General features: G+C 50.3%; 7 protein-coding genes across 7 annotated transcripts; 4 read left to right on the top strand and 3 right to left on the bottom strand.

The window, feature by feature from the left end:
- Window positions 1-517: 517 nt before the first annotated feature.
- Z518_08556 (uncharacterized protein) lies at window positions 518-2450 on the top strand (the record flags this gene model as incomplete). The annotated part of the gene is made up of 2 exons (XM_013414296.1): window positions 518-1118; window positions 1174-2450. 2 exons carry the CDS (start codon window positions 518-520, stop codon window positions 2448-2450), a joined length of 1878 nt encoding a protein of 625 aa, XP_013269750.1.
- A 149-nt stretch (window positions 2451-2599) lies between these two features.
- Window positions 2600-3369, bottom strand: Z518_08555 (uncharacterized protein; the record flags this gene model as incomplete). Its single annotated transcript, XM_013414295.1, has 2 exons — window positions 2600-3251; window positions 3314-3369. 2 exons carry the CDS (start codon window positions 3367-3369, stop codon window positions 2600-2602), a joined length of 708 nt encoding a protein of 235 aa, XP_013269749.1.
- A 2022-nt stretch (window positions 3370-5391) lies between these two features.
- Z518_08554 (uncharacterized protein) lies at window positions 5392-7005 on the top strand (the record flags this gene model as incomplete). Its single annotated transcript, XM_013414294.1, has 1 exon — window positions 5392-7005. The coding sequence occupies one exon, from the start codon at window positions 5392-5394 to the stop codon at window positions 7003-7005; it is 1614 nt and encodes a 537-aa protein (XP_013269748.1).
- Window positions 7006-8594: 1589 nt separating this feature from the next.
- Z518_08553 (uncharacterized protein) lies at window positions 8595-10166 on the bottom strand (the record flags this gene model as incomplete). The annotated part of the gene is made up of 1 exon (XM_013414293.1): window positions 8595-10166. One exon carries the CDS (start codon window positions 10164-10166, stop codon window positions 8595-8597), a length of 1572 nt encoding a protein of 523 aa, XP_013269747.1.
- Window positions 10167-13474: 3308 nt separating this feature from the next.
- Window positions 13475-15394, top strand: Z518_08552 (uncharacterized protein; the record flags this gene model as incomplete). Its single annotated transcript, XM_013414292.1, has 1 exon — window positions 13475-15394. The coding sequence occupies one exon, from the start codon at window positions 13475-13477 to the stop codon at window positions 15392-15394; it is 1920 nt and encodes a 639-aa protein (XP_013269746.1).
- Window positions 15395-17066: 1672 nt separating this feature from the next.
- Z518_08551 (uncharacterized protein) lies at window positions 17067-19101 on the top strand (the record flags this gene model as incomplete). Its single annotated transcript, XM_013414291.1, has 9 exons — window positions 17067-17202; window positions 17253-17589; window positions 17691-17812; window positions 17860-18082; window positions 18147-18180; window positions 18231-18309; window positions 18366-18446; window positions 18525-18801; window positions 18876-19101. The coding sequence occupies 9 exons, from the start codon at window positions 17067-17069 to the stop codon at window positions 19099-19101; spliced, it is 1515 nt and encodes a 504-aa protein (XP_013269745.1).
- A 667-nt stretch (window positions 19102-19768) lies between these two features.
- Window positions 19769-20581, bottom strand: Z518_08550 (orotate phosphoribosyltransferase; the record flags this gene model as incomplete). Its single annotated transcript, XM_013414290.1, has 1 exon — window positions 19769-20581. One exon carries the CDS (start codon window positions 20579-20581, stop codon window positions 19769-19771), a length of 813 nt encoding a protein of 270 aa, XP_013269744.1.
- Between the last annotated feature and the right edge of the window lie 101 nt (window positions 20582-20682).

The raw sequence follows: 20682 nt of genomic DNA, 5'->3' as shown, positions 1-20682 counted from the left end.
TCGCCGCACAAAAAGTCGTGTATTTTCATCCCTGCTATGTTCACTTGCACTTCTCCATGAGCATACGAGCGCGGTCATACAACTTCAGCGGCCTAGTGTCGTCTGGAATGTGGCAGATTTCGCGGGCGTTTATGCTTCTTAATGCTAGCTAGCTAGCCATTGTTGGGTATCGTTCAGATTGCCAAAAACCAAAAAAAAAAAGGGGGGAGATTCCAATAGCATTTTCATGTGTCATGAAAGGGTGATGACAATCTGTTTCTTGCAATAGACAAGTAGAGAATTGATTCAAATTGAAATGTGTTGTAGAAAATGACCTATATCAAGTTGTGGTGCATACTTGTACCTTCGCTCCTTCCTCGCCGCGTAGCTTCAGTGCCAGCGTTCCAGTGGCTTTCACAAATTGTTATTCTTTCAGTTCGCCCGACGTACCGGTCTCTGTTTAGCAATCACCTAATTAGGCGAGGGTTGGTCTCTGGGCCTCCTGATCCTTTCTCAGCAAGTCCCTCCTTAGTCTGCCATGCCCTCGGCTCTCCCCTCAAGCAAGAAAGCCACGGTCAGCTATGCCATTGACTTGCTCAGAGCTCATCAGATCCGCCGAGAAAACGCGTTCCTTCATGAAGAGCTGCAGACCTGGCGAAAAGAGATTGTGGCCATGCGTGATGAGATCAAAGATCTGAGCGCTGCCGTCCACGTGAGTCGGACCATATTTGAAAAGGACCCATCAACGTTCGAACAAAAACACGATACCGGTTTGAGGAAAAGGTCCCATGGACTCGAGTCTCTTCGGAAAGCATGGGACAATATGAGAGATGAGATTTCAACCATTCGCATTGGCTGCGACCGAACCCGTCACAATGAGGAGTTGATGAGGGCCAAGCTTGACGACAAACTTGAGGCAGTGAGAATTCACTTCCAAAATGCGGCAGACGCCCTGCTGAACCAGCAGGGAGACATCATCGCTGACGTGAAAGGCCTTCAACACACGATCGACAGTAAGGCGGAGGCTTCGCTCGTCGAATCACTCCTGAACAGGGTCAATGAAGTCTATGGCCCATCACCGGACTCTGTTAGCCGCATCCAAGATACCTTCGAACATCGGGGGTCCTCCTGTGCAGCAGGTAACGATTGAGAATAGCTCATGGTCAGCGCAGAAGCATCTAATCCTTTCTGCAGGAAATCCCACGGTCCAAGTGCAAGATTCTCAACGAATAGAACATCGGGGGAATCATTGTCTGTCCCGTGAGACAGACTACCATGTCGAGCATCCGCGTAAGCCAACAGAGGAGACTCTGCCGGAAGACCTGGACCTTGATGCGAATGCCAATACAGTCAATTCCGCAGGCTACTGGCGCCCTCGAGCAGAGGAGAACGGTGCTCTGCAACTGTTGCCGCCTCCAGAAGCAGATACCTCGCCGCTCTCCAGTATAAAGGCACTTAAGCAAGGAAGCTTTGAAGGCTGGGAGTCCTACTACTCACGGGGTATGGCGCTTGTTGAGTCTGCGCCTCACTGTTTTGAGGAGACCATTGTACGAGAATTCGTCGAGGGTATGCTTGGGAGTGCCCAGAAAAGGCAATGCCATCAGTGGCTGGACTCGAAGGGGTGGAACTGGGAAAACATCAGTTTGTTTCGGAATCGGTGCTCAGAGCTCGACATCACTAGCACGTTCGATTATTCGAGAAAAATCGAAGATAATCGAACAAGACTCGGGCAATCGATAACAAGGCCGAAGTTGACAGTCGCGCAGAGGAATCGACATGGTGGTCAACCACAGACAAGTGCCGGGCCACTGCGTCGAAGCCGGCGTTTACATGAAAGGAATAGTCGGGCGCAGGGACAACCTACGGAATATCGTCCCAAATTCCAATCATCCCAACTTCCGGAAACCAAAGTCCCAGACAACAATGATTCGATTGCTTTTCCGGACGTCCATTCGACGCCGAGGGCCAAATCTAGGAATATCCGGACGCCGACCAAACGAGGACCGCAATTGAATAACACGTCCAACGAGACCTCGGATGAACAATCTCTTGCAAAGCTTGGAGAACCAAAGGAAAGGACAAACATAAGCACAAGGAAGAAGGCTGGTTCACCTGAACGTCTTCCAACATTAACAGCAAGAAACGCTCCAGAAAAGAGACCCAAGGGAGCGGAGTTCATTTTGCAGGAAAGCGAGAGTACAGGACACCGAAACCGAACACCACAACTAGTACCACTCAAAAGACCAGCGGCGGAGTCGAATGAGGACAGTAGTGATGATGCCGTATTTCCGTACACACCAGAAATTTCAGCCCGTCTCCGGTTGCCGACCGCTGCAACCAGACAAAACAGAAGCAAAGGAAGAAGACTCCCACTGCCACCGCCACCAGAGATTCCCATACTGTCAACGTCAAGTGATGAAGAGCCGTGGACCTCTCGGAAGACAGGCGCGGTGCAAGCAAGGTTCCGTTGAACAAATGGTCAACGGAGGGTTGTTGTAGATCGGAGCTCTTCTTATTTCGCACATGCGATGCGATTCGTGTCTGAATGGTCTCGATGATAATTGTCCCGTTCCGATGATGGTGTTGCTTTTAGAGGCAGATGCAATCTCTGTTCTTCAACTCAAGTCTCCTTGAATTCATACCCGTATTCGGATTCATCGTCCACCACCTCCACTTCAATTCTTGCTTCAACCACTTCTCGTCCATCCGCTTCTAATCCACACTTAACGAGATCTCCGCCTTTGAGTGGCCCAACACCTTTCGGGGTGCCCGTCAGTACTATGTCACCCTCCTCAAGAGTCATGACCTTGCTGATGTCACTTAGCATTCTAGGGATGTTGAACAACATGAGATTGGTGTTGTCTTTTTGCCTCATTTCGCCATTGACACTCAGCCACAGGAGAACATTGTGGGGGTCAGGTATACGGTCGACAGGGATCTCATGACTGATTGGCAGGAAGGTATCGAAGCCTTTTGCGATGGTCCACGGGAGACCTTTTTTCTTTGCCTCGTCTTGGACATTCCTCGCTGTCAGGTCAATGCCGAGGAAGTAGCATCTAAGTGAGTCGATGATTTTGGAATCGGAGGCTCGCAAGTTTTTCAGCGGGGTAGATGTCTCGCCGATAACCAAACCCAGTTCGACTTCATGGTGTACATTGACTCCGCGAGGGCGCACTATAGGACCCTTTTGGGGTAAGAGGATAGACGAGGCGGGTTTGAGGAAGAAGAAAGGCTGCGAAGGACGAGCTGATGACAATTCAGCGATGTGGTCACTGCAAGATGGTGGTTAGTCACTATGCGGGCCTGTCTCGGGGAAAGGTTGGGTGAGGCACACGCATAATTTCTGCCAATGCAGACGGCCTTACGACAATTGGCCTTGATCGAGGCCATGACAGGAGAGAGCAAAAGGACCTAGATGCCAAAGGCGTGCACTTCCTGTCATTCGTCGAGTTGAGTCATCAAAGCAAAGTAGATCAAGACATTCTGGACGCAAGAAAAGACGAGGTATTTTCCCTGCAGAGACCAGGGTGGGTCAACAGACTTCAACAACTTCACCAGGGTCTAAGGGTCACTCGGAGAAGAGAGGAAAAAGAGGAGCATGGGATTCGGAAGAGAATGTCAAAACAGACGACGCCAACGAAGGAGTAAAAACCCTCACCCGACGCCTTATGACATCAACAGCCGTATCCAGTTTAGATAATCTCTAGGCCAATGAAGTCCCTTTGACTTTCTTTCTCTCCTTCCTTTCTGTCATCACTGCGGTTTCTTCCTGTGGCTTCTAGGAATTTGAAAGCAACTACTATCCACCTTACCGCGCTCTCCCGAACATAATTTCCAAGCGGCAATGGCTTCGGACACTTCATTTCAGATGCCATGCTCCGACCTGCTCCATGTATGAGAAAGGAAGAAAGGGGGGATGCGGGGGTTTGCTCGTCCAGCACCGTGAATGATCTCATCGATTCGAGACGAGATTCTTCAAGACTTCTGTGATCTGGGCTCAGGTTTGTGGACTTCTAGTGTGTCATTTCCTATAGAAAGCCCGGATCCCAAAGCCTAGTCTTCCCCATTGCCAATCCTTCGAGAATTCCTATCGTCAACGGGCTTTGAGAGAAGAATCTCGAATCCAACAGCGTCTTCATGATCTGGGTCAAGAGAGAATTCGACAAACTCACTTGGAAGAAAGCTCGGTGCGGTTCTTTTGGCAGCTTCAGGCCGTCCTTCGACAGAACTAACCCAACGACTCTCAACACCACCCTCCGGGTCCCATCTAGATCGCGATCGAACTCTCCTCGATCTTGTCGAAAGGAATTCAAATGTTAAGAGAAAGGGGGGAAATCATCCCTCAGAGTTCTGACAAATACATCCTGCCGCAGATTCTATGGATCGAGATGGCTTTTGGCAAGACGTTCTAGCTCTCACGGCGTCATTTTACGTCCGAATTTCACGAATTCAGCACTGTCAACAGGAATTTTTGGGTTACACCTCATGCACGACGGTGAGTATCAAGCTCGCAGGGGCGGGTGACATGACGTCCTGCGGAAAATTGACCCCGAACTCTACGCGTTAGACGCAGCGCCACCTGTTCTTCTTCAGAAGCATTTGGCGTTTGCCAATTTTGATGGCAAGCGAGAGGCGTCTTGTCATTTCGAAATGAAACGATGAGCACTATAGCATTCATGGCATCGCTACAGGTAGTAGAGGTGGCAAATACTGCATGCCTTGTGCTCTGAATGCACTCTGATACTCGGAACCTTGCAAGGGCCGCCCAGTGACATCTAGTTCCGTGGAAAAGCTCATTACTCGGCTGGCGGGGGTAAGCCTGACCAATCTACATCGGGTTTCCACATTTTTCTAGCATAAGTTGCCATGCATCGCACCCGAATTACTAGCGCCAGCATGTTCCGAATCTGAGAAACCAGGTGAGACTTCAGATCGCCTGTCAGGGTCCTGCTGCATCAACATTGGCCTTACATTTTGCCGTACGATGAACTCTGACGCAACCGGGGCGCTGCATCTTCTAGGGAGAACGATCTCTAAAGCGGCGACATGCACTTGACTCTGAGGATTACTCCAATGATATTTTTCATCCAGTAATGCCGTCAGCGCCATTCGCGACGAATTTGTGAAAACAGCATTCCCGAACTTCCTGCGGTTATTGCCATTGTTAATCGATATGTTGAGTGGTATCGGGGCACCATGAAACGGCAAAAAAAATACTCTCATGTATCGAATTTATCTCGCGGCCACCATGAGGCCATTCAAGTTCTTGGCTATTGACGACCTGGGTATACAACTTAAATCATCGGCCTTCATTCGGTGGCGGAGCACTATAACACAAGGTAGATATAGACCTCGACTCCTTGTTACTCCTCCAGGGCTTCAACATGGATTTTCGATTATGCGACTTCTGCTATGGCATCACGGCGTGGACGAGGAAGGGCAAACAGTAGAAGTAACAGCAGCAACGACAACGACCATCAAAACAGTCCTGACTTCCTTTGGATCAATCGTGGCCCTGAATCTGAAAGGTTATCTGCTACCAGACAAGAACGAGATGAACTTCGAACCATCACCAGTCATGCCAGACAATGGAGGGCGGCTTTGAGGCGTCAACAGAGGCTCGACACCGCTCAAAATCAGGCCACTCGAGCGCAAAGTATTGTGGGCTGGAGTAGACAGGGCAATCTGTCTGAGGCCAGCTCTGCCGAGACTTCGTCTGCTCCTTCTCCAACGCCTTTGACTCACATCACACGCAACGGTACCGACCCTTTTTTGTATTTGGAAACCCCAGATGACGCTTGGTGGTCCCATCATGCTTTTCAATATGCGGTGGGGAGCTGGCTGCCTTCCATCTTCCAGGATTTGGATGTTCTGGATGAAAACATGGCTTCTCCTGCCTCTTCAGTCGCGACGATAGATCGCATCGTTCAAGGTTGTCTGGCTAATAGGATGCATATGTTTTCATTGCTTGCGGCCAGTTCTGGTTTTCTCAAATATGTCCTGAGGCTTCCGCTCGAACGGCATGACTCTCCAGAATATTGCATGGGCAGGGCTCTGGAATATTTACGACATCAACTGGTCAGTGATCCACGTGCCAACGAACTTCTCATATTCGATCTTCAAGCACTTTCCACTTTTGAAAGATATGTGGACAACTTTGAAGGCGCCAGAACACATCTTCGAATGGTCGTGCATCTCGTCAGAGCAATGGGAGGACTGAACATTCTCGAGCTTCCCATGCAACTGCTTTGTTGGCTGTGGGATTTGTTGGTGGCAGGTGGCGCGGGAGAAGCGCCTCTCATGGCACTGACTTGGGATCCCGGATTACTGCCCAGTGACACAATGCGAGGAGAGATTCTACCACACTTGGCTCAAAATGGAATTGTTCCTAGTGACTCGACCATGCTTGAATATTCTGCCGCAGTGCAACACGAACTTTCGCTGATCATTGCTGACGCGGTGGAATGGTTTCGAGTGGAGCAATCTGTTTGTCTCCTCAACTTCACGCCATCTCCAATAGAGGCGTGGGCTAGGAGACGATCGTATGCACTTGTTCATCGTTTACTTTCATTCTACACCCACTCTCCCTCAGGGACGTCTTCGCCAGAACTTCTACAACCTGCACTTTCGGAGAGTGTGAAGCAGGCCATTCTGTGTCTCATTTCAGACATGGAATCTGTGCGACGTTCTCAACTAGATTCCTCATCCAATAGAGATTCCTCATCCATTACATGGGCCAACCCCAGTCGCCTACGCCAGGCTTTGAGCACAATGATGCAATCCAGTGAAGACTGGGCGGTACATCACGAAGAGATAGTCTTCTGGATGGCATGCGTGGGAGCGCAAAATTCCTCAGAGCACCACCCAGATGACCGCCACTGGTTTCTGGGTCTCGCCACACAAATCGCTCGCAGGCGAGATATTTCGAGCCCGGACGGCTTGGTTCAACTCATGGCCAGATATCTACATCGATGTGAGCCTTCTGGTATGCCAGACGTTTCTGGGCTGGAAAGTATTTTGGGATAAGGGAAAGGAAAGGAAATTGTTTGAGGGAAAGGCTCAAGGTTGGGAGGTTCGAGGCTGGTTGGATCATTCTTTACGACTACGAAGTTACGATGCCCTGTCGTCTTTTGCTTCTCCGATTATTCTGATGATCTTTCAGAGACGGTTTCCTCCCATGATAGAAGAAATGCTTGGCTTTGCCTTTGCTGACTGCATTGTCCTGTATCAACAACCACAAAAGTTCAGTCTACCGTACTGGGCCGGGGAAGGCTCACGGAGTTTCTGGTCAGGGTCTGGGCTCATGTCTGGGAAAATAGATTGCCCCCTTGTCAGCTACGATTGTGTTTTTGGATCAGGAGAGACTTGTGTACAAGAGACGTTGAAGAGGCCGTGGCTTTTGAGTTTTCGGTTTTTGATTGCTCATGTAAAATACGGATCCGCCCGGCCTTCGAGGCTTCAGTCCTTTCCCTGTCAGAGTCCTTTGCTCCACTCCTAATCCTCTTCTCTGTTCCACTGGGGACGATGGTCCTGATAGATGTGTGTGCGTATAGAAGAAAAATCTTATAGAATCCAATCCTAAGACATAATTTGACTGGGTGGGTACCTTCCCAATCTCATGGTCGATGTAGATGTATAACATAAAAGAGAAGACGCAGCCACGGGCATAATTGAGTACTAGAATATGTACGGATTGGGACTACTACCATGATCGGGGAATGGTGCAAGGTCTATCTTGCCTTTCGACGCACGGCCCGGTGTGAGTAGAGGGAGGGGTGCATGATGACCGAAAGTATCGACAGATGAGAGCAACCGTCACGAACGAAGGGATATCATATTGTCTTCATGTCTTGCCCATGACGTATCCAAATCATATTGTCTGATCTAGTCTATGTTCGTCGCATTTCAGCGTCATTTGCTCTAATCGATCTCTATTTCACCTCCTATTCCCTAGGCTAGGGTCCTTCAATGGATCCAAGTCGAGGTCCCAAATGACATGCTGTAAGAAAAGACGACCGACGATACTGACGACAAGGGCTTGAATGAATTCAACGAGTTATTTTGGTTATTTTCATCAGCTGGCCTTTCACGTCCACGATCGAAGCGCAGTCGCTGCCACTATCCGACAAAATCCCCTGGATGCACAAGTGCTCGGCTCACGCCAAAGACGATGACCCGCATTCCATCATAGATCTCGTCGACTAAGGAAGAGCTTAAATGAAGTCGCATGGTAGACTATGATGTCAATCGAAAGCTCCAGTCTCCGGACCAAATCCTCTCAAGTAGATATTAGATGTGGTCAAATATCAACTAACCTTCGTGGCGAGCTGCCTCGTTCTCGAGGGACGAGTCAAATTCAGAAAGACCTCGTGCCTCCCCACGCCCGATCTCCCTTGCATAAGCTTATGCAAGGCCATAGAGACTAGCCAGGTTATATGGTCCGGTCCGCGTCTGGTGACTCGGGCGAGAGGCCGATTTGCTTGAGATCTAGGACGGGTTGGAGCCGACTTCAGGTCATTTGTACCATGTGCTGGCTTTGATGGAGGGTGAGGGCTCGGTATTATCTTGGTCGTTCCATCATTATGGTGCTCGTCATCTTCTCCATCAACCGATGTTCAAGATACATCAGACAAAGCCACAGCAACAGCGGCGCCGAATACAGCCGCCTCATCGGTTGATTCCAGGACAATCTTCTCCGATGTCAAGAGTCCTCCAACGGATGGCCCTGCCCGGATCATCTGGTGGATGAAGCCTTGGCATCTTTCCTTGAACCCAGGATATTTGAGTATGACACTTCCATTACAGGCGATAGATGTTTTCGGGGTTTCCGTCGGAGCTGTAGAATTGATATTGGTGTCCTTCTGCAATGCCCATAATGCATGAACAGCTACGGCCATGTAGGCAGAGGCTCGGTAAGAGATGGATTCGGCTGCAACTCGGAGGAAGGATATCTCTTCGACGGATGGGGTTGTTCGAAGACCGAATGTTTTTTGGATCATCGAGATCGAATCCTTCAAATTTCGGGACCGATCTTGCTCCAGTTTGGCTAGGATCTCGGTGTCGAGGGAGTAAGGCTCGCTTAACGCTTCAGGCACGACACCGTCGAAAAGCTCTCCAGTCTCCACGGCCTCGATGATGATCAATCGTAGCAGTTCACCGAGATAACGACCGGTGGTCATGTACTCAAGTGGTTGAAAGTCGGGTCTCTGATGTTGTTTGTTCAATATCTCATCCCATCGAGTCTCCGGGAGGATTGATTTGCCAAACATGGATACTTCGGTGTTCGTAATGACTTTCTCGGCCCTCGCAAACCATGATGGATCTCGCACTCCAAACTTGGACTTGCCCATACAGGAAATCGGTAGAAAAACAGCAGCATTGGTTCCCGTCCCGAGGATCAATCCCATCGATGTGGCCGGGTCGAGGTAGGCTTGAGAAAGGAGGGTGGCCGAGGAATCATTGACGATGGCATCCACGCGGACATTCACATTTCGCCGGGCGCAAGCAGATTCAATCAAGGCGCCCAAGTCCATGCCGATGGTGTCTTCATGGCACGAGAATCCCTTGCCCATTCCTTGCATTTTACCACCACGATGACTGGTCTGTTCGATAGGAAAACTCCAGGCCAGGCCGAGCGGCAAGATCTGACCGGGAGGCCAGGTCTCCTTCTCTTCTTCCAACATGCCTTGTATCCTGCTTGCCATCCAGTCAAAAAACAGCGCCGAGGGCAATTTCCGGATTCGTTCATCAATCTTGAAGGCGGCCATATGTTTGATGGCCATCGGAGGATGTCGTCCATTTCGTCCACGAAGTTCCACCAAGGCCACCCTGAATGTCGACCCCCCCACGTCCAGAGATATGTACGAGCCCCTCTCTTGTCCGGTCGGCAAGGTATGACAATATGACGGTAACATGCAGGCCGCACTGTCTTGTAGTTTGGTCTTATATTGGATGCGAAGGGCGGAGGACATGGAAAGCATTCGGCGCATGGTACATGGGGATCGGTACAAACGCATGATCTCATCTTTCAGAGACTCGAGGGATGGCAAACTGTCCGTCGTCTCGACCACCGTCACTTCTGTATTGGAGGATTTGGATGACGCATTCATGGTCTTGAGGGTGGAGGGAAAGAGGATCATGGCGGCCAAATGGCGCAGGATGCGGCGGAAGAATTCGAGGAGAGTCATGACGGCGGTTGAGGACGAAGTGAAGGACCGTGTCTTGTTTGTTCAGGGCCACTAGTCGAAGAGAGCACAGATGGTGAGGCTCATGGCGGGCTAGAACAGATATTTTGTTTGCGGTGTATGAGAGAAACCCGGGGTGGAGGATGTGACATGTCACGAGTCACGAAAATGACGAGAAGTTGGCGGTGACATGACAGTCAATATCGAAGATTGCGAGAGTGACTGAGATAGAAGCAGTAATGGTTGCGGTAGTAGTGACTGGGAGGAGTTATGATGGAGAGGTAGCATAACATTTAGGAAATTGTCGTCAAAGACAGAAGCACTGCTAGGGACAGTTGAAGTGCAGAGGGATATGGATATGGATTGGGTGTAACTATGGTAGTAGGAGGAGCCACGCAATACTATCTCGGATTCTGGTCCGTCCGTAATTGTGAGAGACTACGGTGACAGCCGATTGAAAGTGTGAGAAGCCATCAAGAATAACGAGCGCAGGGCGGAAGGCAGGGATGTGGGGAATGCTTGCCAGTTGACCTTTGCGGCGAGAAGTCGAGTGTCACTGTAACCATGACCATAAATATCAGCATACTGCTACGCTGCTCTCTGGGGTTCCCAAGGTTGCTTTCGCTCTTTATTGCTGCGCCGGTGGTGGCCGCGTACAAAGAGGCCGCTGGCATAGAGTTACATCCACTCCATCACTTCCGCGACCTAGCAATTGACCGGCAAACATAAAAGATCGAATGTAACTTGATCCGGTGCCATGGCAGTGCCCAACCTCCAAACTCCCCTGCCTCTGCCTGTCATCTATGCATCATCAGATACATGTAGTGGCACCTCGATAAGGACAGTACTACACGGTTATGCCCTCTCGGTCGCTTTGCTCTCTTCCGACCAAACGATTGCCCCCTCCCTTCTGACCTGTTGCCTACCTGTACATGCGACATGCATCGATGGCCCTGCAACACACACTCTCCTAAGATACCTATGGCCATTGGGGTTTCCATGCAACCACTTGTCTGAGTCATAATGGGGTTACGTTGGGAGCCTGATGCCCGGAACATACATACCTACGTACCAGGTATATTCCCTACCGAGTAAGGAGGCCGCTGTATTGCTTGATGGAAGTAAATCTGAGCCACCTGCTCCTTCGCCGGTGACATTCGCGGTGTCAAGCACGAAGAATATCTATTCCATGCACACTGGGCTGAAGTCACAGAATCTGACTGACCACTCATCGCAATTTTGGCAGGTTCGGAACATTGCCGTCATGGCCATGGTCCCGGTTTTGTTCATCGAGGAAAGCAATCAAACAGGAACGGATTCTCCTTGTCGGCTCTATTCTGACCTGCACAATGCTTTGTATAGATGGAAATGCACACGCCCGCATGGTTGATTGACGATCAGGCTGAAGGATTCCCGATGAAATACGGAGAGGCGTGGTCAAAAATAAGACTCGACAATGATTGGGCTTTGGGGAAGAGCAACACACTCAGGTGTGACCGACTCTGGCTTTTGTGGTTCACATGTGCCGGACAAAGACGTGAAATTTGTCTCAGTCTGGATACAGAAAGGCGGTGCAAGCCAGATATGCATGTTCTAGTCAGGGGGAGCAAATTATCACAAAGATCGCGCCGAACAGTGGCTGGTGGTACAGGGGATGCTGTCATCTGCTTTTGACTGAGAACATTCTAGCCAGTCTTCCCCTTTTCCATCCGTATTCTCTGTCATCGGGGAAGCCCAGGGATCAGCCAGACTATTGACAAGTGGCAGGCTCGGTATATCCTCGTCAGGGAATAGGCACTTGGTAGATCCGCTTGTATTTTCCCAAATAGATCTCGCCAATCGATCGGTGGTCCGACAGGGGAAGGTCACTTGAAGGACAAAGGACGGGAAGAGCCAGATTCGCAATCGGCTGCTTGTGAATTTGACTCAGCTGTGGTCCAACATTGATATGTAGGCGATCGAGATTCATGCCGATGGTTGAACGTTGAGTCTTGGAAGACTGGCAGCTGGATGACTATTTTCGAATTTCCGAATTTCTGGGAATTAGGGCTGGGCGGGAACCAGGAACCGGGGGGAGAATGTGTCTGGTATTTTTCTTTTATTGAATTTGTCCTCGTGGACTAAAAATTAGGGGAGGGGGTGGGGAGGGAGGGCATGTCAAGTCGTTCTGCCCTCCTCGCTTGAAGCCCCCGGTCGATCTTCGCTCTTCGGCAGTCAATCACCCCTATAAGGTCCGGGATGTTTAGCTAAAACTCAAGAACTATTGATGCGCTCACCGGGCTCCCCTTGCCGAATTGTTCCTCCGCCTCCAAAGAATTTTTCGTCCACCATCCGCCTCGCCTGTATTCGCCTAAATTAAAAATTCCTTCCCCCGAGGCGGTTGATTGGGGAGATCCCGTGCGCAATCGAAGATCGATCCACCAACGCGTCAGTGGCCCTGCAGCCGGGGCTGACCCTATGGAGTACGGAGTCAGCTAGTTGGCGAAGGCACCAAAGAGGCCAGGACGACAAACTGCAGTTCATCTTGAAAAAGTGTCAAAAGTGCTCGAATCCCTGTCCGCAGTCAGTCTCTGAAACCATATACACAGTATAACAGATCGTTTTGCAAGACTCGCGGCACCATCCGACACCAGAGAGAACACACGCGTTCAAAGTTTGTGTTTATTGTTTTGTGGTGTCCAGGGTGCAACGATTTTCCTTCTCCGTGTGGCCCCCTGCGCTGCTTCATCCGGGTATTGGGTAATTAATGACGCCCTCCGATTGCGCCTGGGAATCCAGGACCGTCAGGACCCTCGTAGAGTCGGCCTTGCAACCAACCACCGTCGTTCGACTAGCCTCTGCCTCGTGTTATAATGTCCGCGATCCCCCTGTCTTCCCCAAGGCTCTTCAAGCCTCTTCCCTGTCCCGTGTTTGACGTCCAAAACGCCTCTGTGCTTCCTCAACTTCCCAGCATTGTCCACGGCCCCCCAGTCCCTCACGAGAAATTTGCTACCCTTCCCTTGTAGCACCCTTCTTTTCTCTATAAGCCATGCGTCTGCGCGCTTTTCTTGCAGCTCTCTCACACATCTCTCCAGTTCCCAACCCGACCAGAACATTGTGTTTCCAACACGCGACACCACCTGCGCCAGCTTTCCTGTCCCATCTGATCTGATCTGATGTTATCCCCGCCATCACCGACCGCTGCATTCTACTTAAGCACGTCAACTCCCTCTGACGTGCTCGCTTGACACACAAGAGTGTACCCGTGCCCGCGCCCACCCCATTCTTCCCGAGTCAATGCGCAACAAACCATCTGTAGCGTCTCCAGAATCATGGAATCTCGACTTCGCAAACTTCTTTCCCCAAGAAGGCTGAGGGCCCAGCAGAACAATGTCGGCCCTGAATTGGATTGGCACAATGGGGCCTATACGACGGCTCTACCCCTCGGGAAGTCTTCAAGTACAAAGCGCAAAGATGACCCCAACCCCGATCTTCTCTCGTTTCCTTACGATTCCACTCTACCGGGAAAGTGCCCTCATATGGGCGACCGACCTCAGAGAGGAAATGGCCCGGTCACACTCCAGACAAGCCGGCGTTTGAGTTCGGGCGAGCTCTTGGTCACTCAGCAAGACTATGATCGCACCTTGGAGGATATTCGTCATGGCGAATTCATTGTCGGCGGGAAAGAGAGAAGGGCCCTTCAGGCTCCATCCCGATCAAAGTCGCCGACCAACCCTCCAGACTTGAAATTCCTCTCTAGTGCCCCCAATTCTCCGGGAATTCCTTCGACATTGGCCAGTCCGCTTGGGTCGCCTCGATCGGTCATGAGTGATACACCTGTCCCCGGTTTATTCGCTTTTCCCGCTTCAATTTCGGACAGTGTCATGCCTCTACCGCGCGTATCCTCCTCTGCTGCCTCTGGGCATGCTGACGATGGGCCCAATTCCCACATCAACGAGCTTGGAATTTCCAGCCCTCCGCCATTCTCCATGCGCCAAGTGGCCTCCACAACTTCTCTCCTCGAACCTCACGAAGAACGCAATCCCACCATTCAAGCCTTGTGGAAAGCCGAATATAGTCGCCTTGTCTCTATATACGGACAAGCCGGCGTGGACCGCAACATCCTAGAGATCAATCGAGATCAATTGAACACGTCCACATCTGGTGTCGCCCATCTCGCAGAAAAACGAGATACAGCCCGTTCCTCTTCCGCTCTCCCATGGCAACAGACACTTCATCCTCCAGCCGAACCTTTTCGGCGCGGATGGGGACTGAAGAATAATATGTCGACCTCCAATCTCGAGCTCGGGTACCGTGACGATCACTCCGAAGAATCTTCCAACCGGAGATTATCCCTTCTTTCATCGAGTGGCGCATCCTCATCCTTCACGACGCGGACCAGTGTTGCTGAAGAGTCGGTGACCAGCAGAGATGATCTGCGCAAAATCGTGGACGATATGCGAATGACATATCTGCATGCCATCGAAGCTCACACTCCTCCTCTTCAACCGATTTCTGACGCTCCGTCGAAGAAATCGACGTCCAAAACGCAGACCCGATCTCTTGTTACATCGGCATCGGTGGAAAGCAGCTTGCGATCGGCCAGTCGTCAGTCAGGGTCCAACACGAAGTCATGGGCATCTTCCACGACTCATGTGACGACGCCGAGAACCTCGACCTCTTCCCCTTCTTTCAAGTCACTTAGCAAACGCACGAGCTCATCGACTAGTCGACGGACTTCCGGCCAGCCGGTAGCAGGAATTGCGACCCTGCCGGCAATACGGGCCAGTCCAACCAGATCGAACCGCCGTGGACCAAAGAAGGACGATGATGATGTTGGTTTGAAACGAGCAGACTCGACGACTCTGGGTTCCATGGCCAGAAAGCTGACGATTCTCGATAATCGAAATCTGAACTCGCCCTCACAACCACCCACGTCGTCTCCAGCAGACGAGCGTAGCTCACCGAAGTCGAACCCTGAATCTGAATCTGGTCAACGCTCTCTGTCCTCAACCAGCAATCCGTCACCGTCTCGACTGCCCTCGGTCCAGCAAACTCCAGAAAATCACAAGCCCGTGTCCGATGATGAGTCGCCAATTGAAGGCCCTTCGTGGCATTCGGAGGCTGATCGTCTCTTTTCTGATGCAGAACTCGATCTCGCTCTCGACATCAACGACTTCGAAACCTTGTGCGATGACCTGTTCAACGCTCCTGCCGTGGGGAAAGGAGAATTCGGAGCATTTCAAACATGAGGTGGAGTGACACCAAAGGAGAGCGAGTGGCATGATCATGCAATCACTACCGAAAGCCCATCCAAATCGAAGAAAAATTTGGAAATAAGCCAGACAGTGCTACTTCTCACCGACATTCCTTCAAGCCATTGAGAGGAAGGAATATCGAATATGCAAGCTTCCGTGTCCAGCCTATGAACACTGCGGCGTTGCTCGAACAATCATTGTGACGTTGTTATGTTGACGCCTTTTATGCCTTTCTTTTTGTCTCGCTATGTCGATGGTTATGAATGGGAAAAGGACAATACCGAAAAGTAATTGGGGGAAATTGGAGGAAAAAAATCCGGAATTGGGGCCTGGTTTGGGAATTTCGTGCTTTCCTTGTTCGTTAGACTGCCGAATAGCTTGGTCGACCTCACGATGCTATGTGTTCTATTCTTGATATGAACTTTGAGTGGGAAACATTTCATGAAACTGGTATCCTTTTCTGATATCTGGATGATTGGCCTTTGGTGGTCTCTTGGTTGGTCACGAAGCAGGCGCAAATCTACTTGGGGAACAAAACAAAACCAACTGAGACGATATATTGGAGCTGGGTAGGATGGGAGGATTGCGTGACTAGATACTACGACGCTACGGACGCTGGGAAGGAAATACTCATTTGGCGGAGTGATGCTTCACATGGGATTCGGGGTATATATATAAATCAAAGCCTTCACAGGTACGGAATATTTTATCGGTCACGATAGCGATTCTGATTGTGTCTGGTCCTTATTGAAGTTTCCTTCAACGTACTATGCCTTACCGTCGTCGCCGTGGAAGGTATCGCCCTAGCCAACCGTTGGGGATCGTGCTCAGACTAAGCACAGTGATCCAAAAGCAACATCTTCAAGTATTCCAATTAGATTTGCTTGAATGAGCTTGCAACAAGTCATCTTCCGGCCTCTGAACTGACAAGAGAAGGTCCCCGCTGGTGACAATTGACTCCTTGAACGAGTCCAAAGCATCACGTGACTTTGATGGGTTGAAGATCTTCAGCAAGGCTGAATAGTTGCGACAATGCCAAGCCAAATGCCCCCACGTGATAATGCCAAGCAAACTGTTTCACGTGATTGGCTAACAATTCGCCCTGCATCATCCCAATATGAGAGAAACAAAATCCACTGTCGAGATCTGTCCAATCGGCAAGTTCTCTGACCATGAGTAACCGTGTGTTACCCATTTTCTGGTATTCTGACCAGCCGGATGTCAGAAAATAGAGGCGCAATATCAGAAACTTTAAGCCCACGAACTGCCTTATTTGCCGGATTTTCTTCGTCTGTCCCACCAATCACGAATATGAGCCTCCATTGGATCTGGACTGGTCTTGAAGCCACCATCGAACTCAGCCCGTTACATAACGGGAACATACTGGGAGTAAGACCCCAACTCAAAGCGAATCCATCTATTCTTCACATACCCGGACCATAGTCTGGGGTACTGGAGGGAATCCGGGGGTAAATTTGCCCCGGGGGGGCGCCAGTTCCAGCCAGGGTTAGAACCGGCACATTCACGAGGTTGGTCTAGACATCATATAAGAAGACCGGGGAATCTTTTCCCTGGATCTTCTTCTGCTCCTCAGGATATCGAACTCCACCTAATCTGGTCTCTTCCTATCTGATTGTGGAAGAACAGGTCTATCTTTGTGCACAAAATGGCAAACCTGACCAAGTATAATGTTGCCATCTGTCTTGTAGTGGCTTGGGGAGGCTACAGCTATGGCTTCGGCTTTGCCATTTTCGTCACCAGCATCGGCCAACCCGGCTTTTATCAGTATTTCAATCTCGATCGTGAGTGTGACCCTCGCCCCATCCAGTCCACGATGACTGACTTCGATCAGCGTCTAGCACCTATACAGCAAAGCAAGTACCTCATCAGGACTTTCGAGAAAACATATCTGACTGGGCAGCCAGTATTCTCGGAGCCATCAATGCTCTTTTCAATTTCGGACTCGCAGTTGGTGCCCTTGCCCAGGGCCCCCTTGCTGATATCCTAGGACGAAAGAGAGCATTTACACTGGCCGCAGTGTGCTCTTTGATCGGGGCAGCCTTGATCACGGGTTCTGTTGCAATTGGCATGCTCATCACAGTGCGACTCCTACATGGTTTTGGTCTGGGTATGCTTATTTGCCTGGTACCTCTCTATCTTACAGAGGTTGCTCCTCCTCATCGGCGTGGGTTGCTCTCGGGTTTGACCACGATGAGCTTTGGCATGGGATATGTTGTGCATGTGATTGTGCTCTTGATACGACGACAAACGATTCTAACAATTTGCATAGCTGTGCCTGGATTTCCATCGGAACCTACTACGCCACCAATCTAACGGTGCAATGGAGGGTGCCTTTGGCCCTTGCCTGCATTGGACCTCTCGCGCTTCTGATCGGCTTGCCCTTTATCCCGGGTTCGTCGATTCTCCCATTTCAACGATACAAGACTAATCCTGTATAGAATCACCGCGCTATTTGACTCTCAAAGGCAGAACTCACGAGGCGTGGGATGTCCTTCAAAGGATTCATCACGATCCAAACGATCCAGAAGACTCTGCGGCCCATGCCGAGTATACCCAGATCGTAAGGCAGGTTGAATTCGACAAAGAGCAGGAAGCTGGGTATCTCCAAATGTTTAAGAAACCATCATGGAGACGAAGAAGTTTACTCGCTCTCTTTATTCAGTAAGTTGACATCTCCTAGGAAACATACTCTCCGTCACGTTGGTGCTGACTGTTGCTTCATCAGATTTGCAGCTCAATCCACTGGGGCAAGTCTATCCGTCGAATTCAAAATACAGGTGACATGGTTGTTGACACATTTGAAAAACAGATTCTCGGAATTGCCAATTTTCTCGTCCTGATCTTTACAAGCTTAGGAATGACTGGTGTCATGCCGTTGCTCTTATACGGTAGACCACCCATCTGGTCCATCTGAGCTCCGGAATGCAATTTAACAATGCTTCAGCTGTTTACTCCACCATCGGTACCATTTGCGTCTTCATCGCCATCTTCACAGTGGACAAAATTGGCCGCAGGACCATGTTCCGTAAGTAATGCACTCTCACTCCTCACTCCCTCACCATCATTCTGCAGAGAACGACGCCGACGGAATTCTTTGTATCAGTCATCGGTTTTCCAGGCCTCGCAGTCTGTCTTCTCCTCGAAGGCATACTACAGTGGAAATACCTGGGTACAGACAACAAAGGTGGCCTCGCGGCCTGCTTGGTCTTCATCTACATCTATATCGTGATCTTCCAGTGCGTCGACGGACCGTCGTTCATTTGGATGGCGGAGATCTTCCCAACCACTATCCGCGCCAGAGGAATCAGTCTCGGCTTCTTCTCCTACTTCGTTGGTGCAATCACGTATACTACCCCCTCAGCTCTTGCGTTTAAGAATATGTGAGTAACCTGCTTTTCCCCCAACCAATGAAACCCAAAGACCGAAGCAGCTTGGCCAACGCCATACTATTTAGCAAATATCGGATGTACTTCCTCTACATGGGCCTGTGCATCATTTCCACTATCATCGTGTATTTCTACGTCCCAGAGACAAAACAGATCCCCGTTGAGGAGATTGGTGCATTGTTCGGCGATGAGGTCGTTGTGCATCTTACAGCCGATGGACATGGGATCGTCGAGGAGCAAAAAATGGTCAAGGTAGAGGGTGCATCGACTGTGGTTCATACCGAGAAAGTTTAAGCGGTGGTGGACGGACGCTGACTTGCGAGAATTCCCCTTGAGCTGGCGACGAGTTGAATGTGAAGGTCATCATGTTGCATTGACGCTGAAGGCCGATGTGCATATATATTTAGTATCTTGCGACTGAAGATGCATCAGACTTCATCCCAAGCTTCTCGAATCTCGACGACTTGCCTTTCTCTCGATTCGGAGAGGATGGGTGGGCTCGTTCATTTATTCCAAGAAATACATTGGTTCCTTGTTCAGGAGCGTGTATATTGCCCTGTAAGTAAATGAATCTCCTAGCTCGAAGAGAATGTGACAGGGGTTAGGTACATGCCATTTGTACCCGAGTGTAGCGGTCGACCATGTTGGGCATGGAGAATCGAGCGGCAACGGCCCAGTTCATTTGTGCTGTCAGCTAGATCCTTGTGCCTTCCGGCTTCGGGAATGAGTATTTTCCAGCAACTAGCCGTGCATTTGAGAATCTCAAAAGCCCTCTTCGGTTGATTGGTTCCGATCGTGAGGTCGAGCTTCAGTCGTGATTTTCCAATGGGATGTTCGAAGAACATTGACGAGCTTGATCAGTCCAGCAAAATCGTATCCTGTGCCACCTAGGATGCTTGAATTGCTCCAAAATTTCCAGACTGGTAAGATGAAATGCGTTCAGATGCGTCGAGAAGCTCTCTCAGTCCTTGCTTCCATACTTGTCGCGGTAGACCTTCATTTGCTCTAATTGTTCCGGTCCCGCACCCTCGATTTGCCCTGCTTCAATTGCCTCGATCAGGTCCTCGAACTTCAAAACCGCCCTGACCGGAACCCCCAGTTCGTCCTCTGCGACTTTCATTGCACTTCTTGGTTCCGTATCACTCACTCGCTCCTGTCTCGTCAGGAGCAAGACAACACCCGCCACGATCCCACCTTGTGCCTTGATGATAGAGACTGCTTCTCGCAGGGCAGTTCCCGCAGTCATGACATCGTCAATGACTACCACTCGTCGGTCCTTGAGCGGTGCTCCAACTATAATACCTCCTTCTCCATGATCTTTCGACTCTTTTCTGTTGAACGAATATGACACGCCCTCAAACTGTTTCCCACTGAACGCCAGTTCTCTGACCACAATTGCGCTTAACGGAATTCCCTTGTATGCCGGCCCGAAGAGAATATCGAAGTGCGGTGAAAATGATCCGTCTGCTTGCCCTCCAGCTTCCCCTGTCCCAAGCGGCAGGGAGAACGGAGGGGACGTTAATACCGAGGCGTAGGCGCGGGCTAAAGCACCCAGTAAAGACGACGTATGTAGAAGAGAGGATGTGAAGAAATAGGGTGATATGCGACCCGATTTGAGCGTGTAGGTGCCGAAAGAGAGTACTGAAGCCTTCAAGAGCAAGGGAAGAAGGGTTGTTTTGTACGAGGTATCAGTTGCCATTCTTCCCAATGTCGCTGGAACCGTATCAACTGAAGCTGAACTCTGTCTGGGGCTTGGGAGAATACAATCGTTCATATTCGACGAGATCTCGGGTCCAATCGAGGAAAAAGCGACCGCGAAGGTGTGGCTTCACTGACTGGTCGTTGGGGGGGAAAAAGCCCAACCCTGTACCTGCC

The sequence above is a fragment of the Rhinocladiella mackenziei genome (genome assembly GCF_000835555.1).
Source record: "Rhinocladiella mackenziei CBS 650.93 unplaced genomic scaffold supercont1.6, whole genome shotgun sequence".
Taxonomy (NCBI): domain Eukaryota; kingdom Fungi; phylum Ascomycota; class Eurotiomycetes; order Chaetothyriales; family Herpotrichiellaceae; genus Rhinocladiella; species Rhinocladiella mackenziei.
The sequence above is the reverse complement of the archived record's forward strand: the minus strand, read 5'-3'. Positions and strand labels throughout refer to the sequence as shown.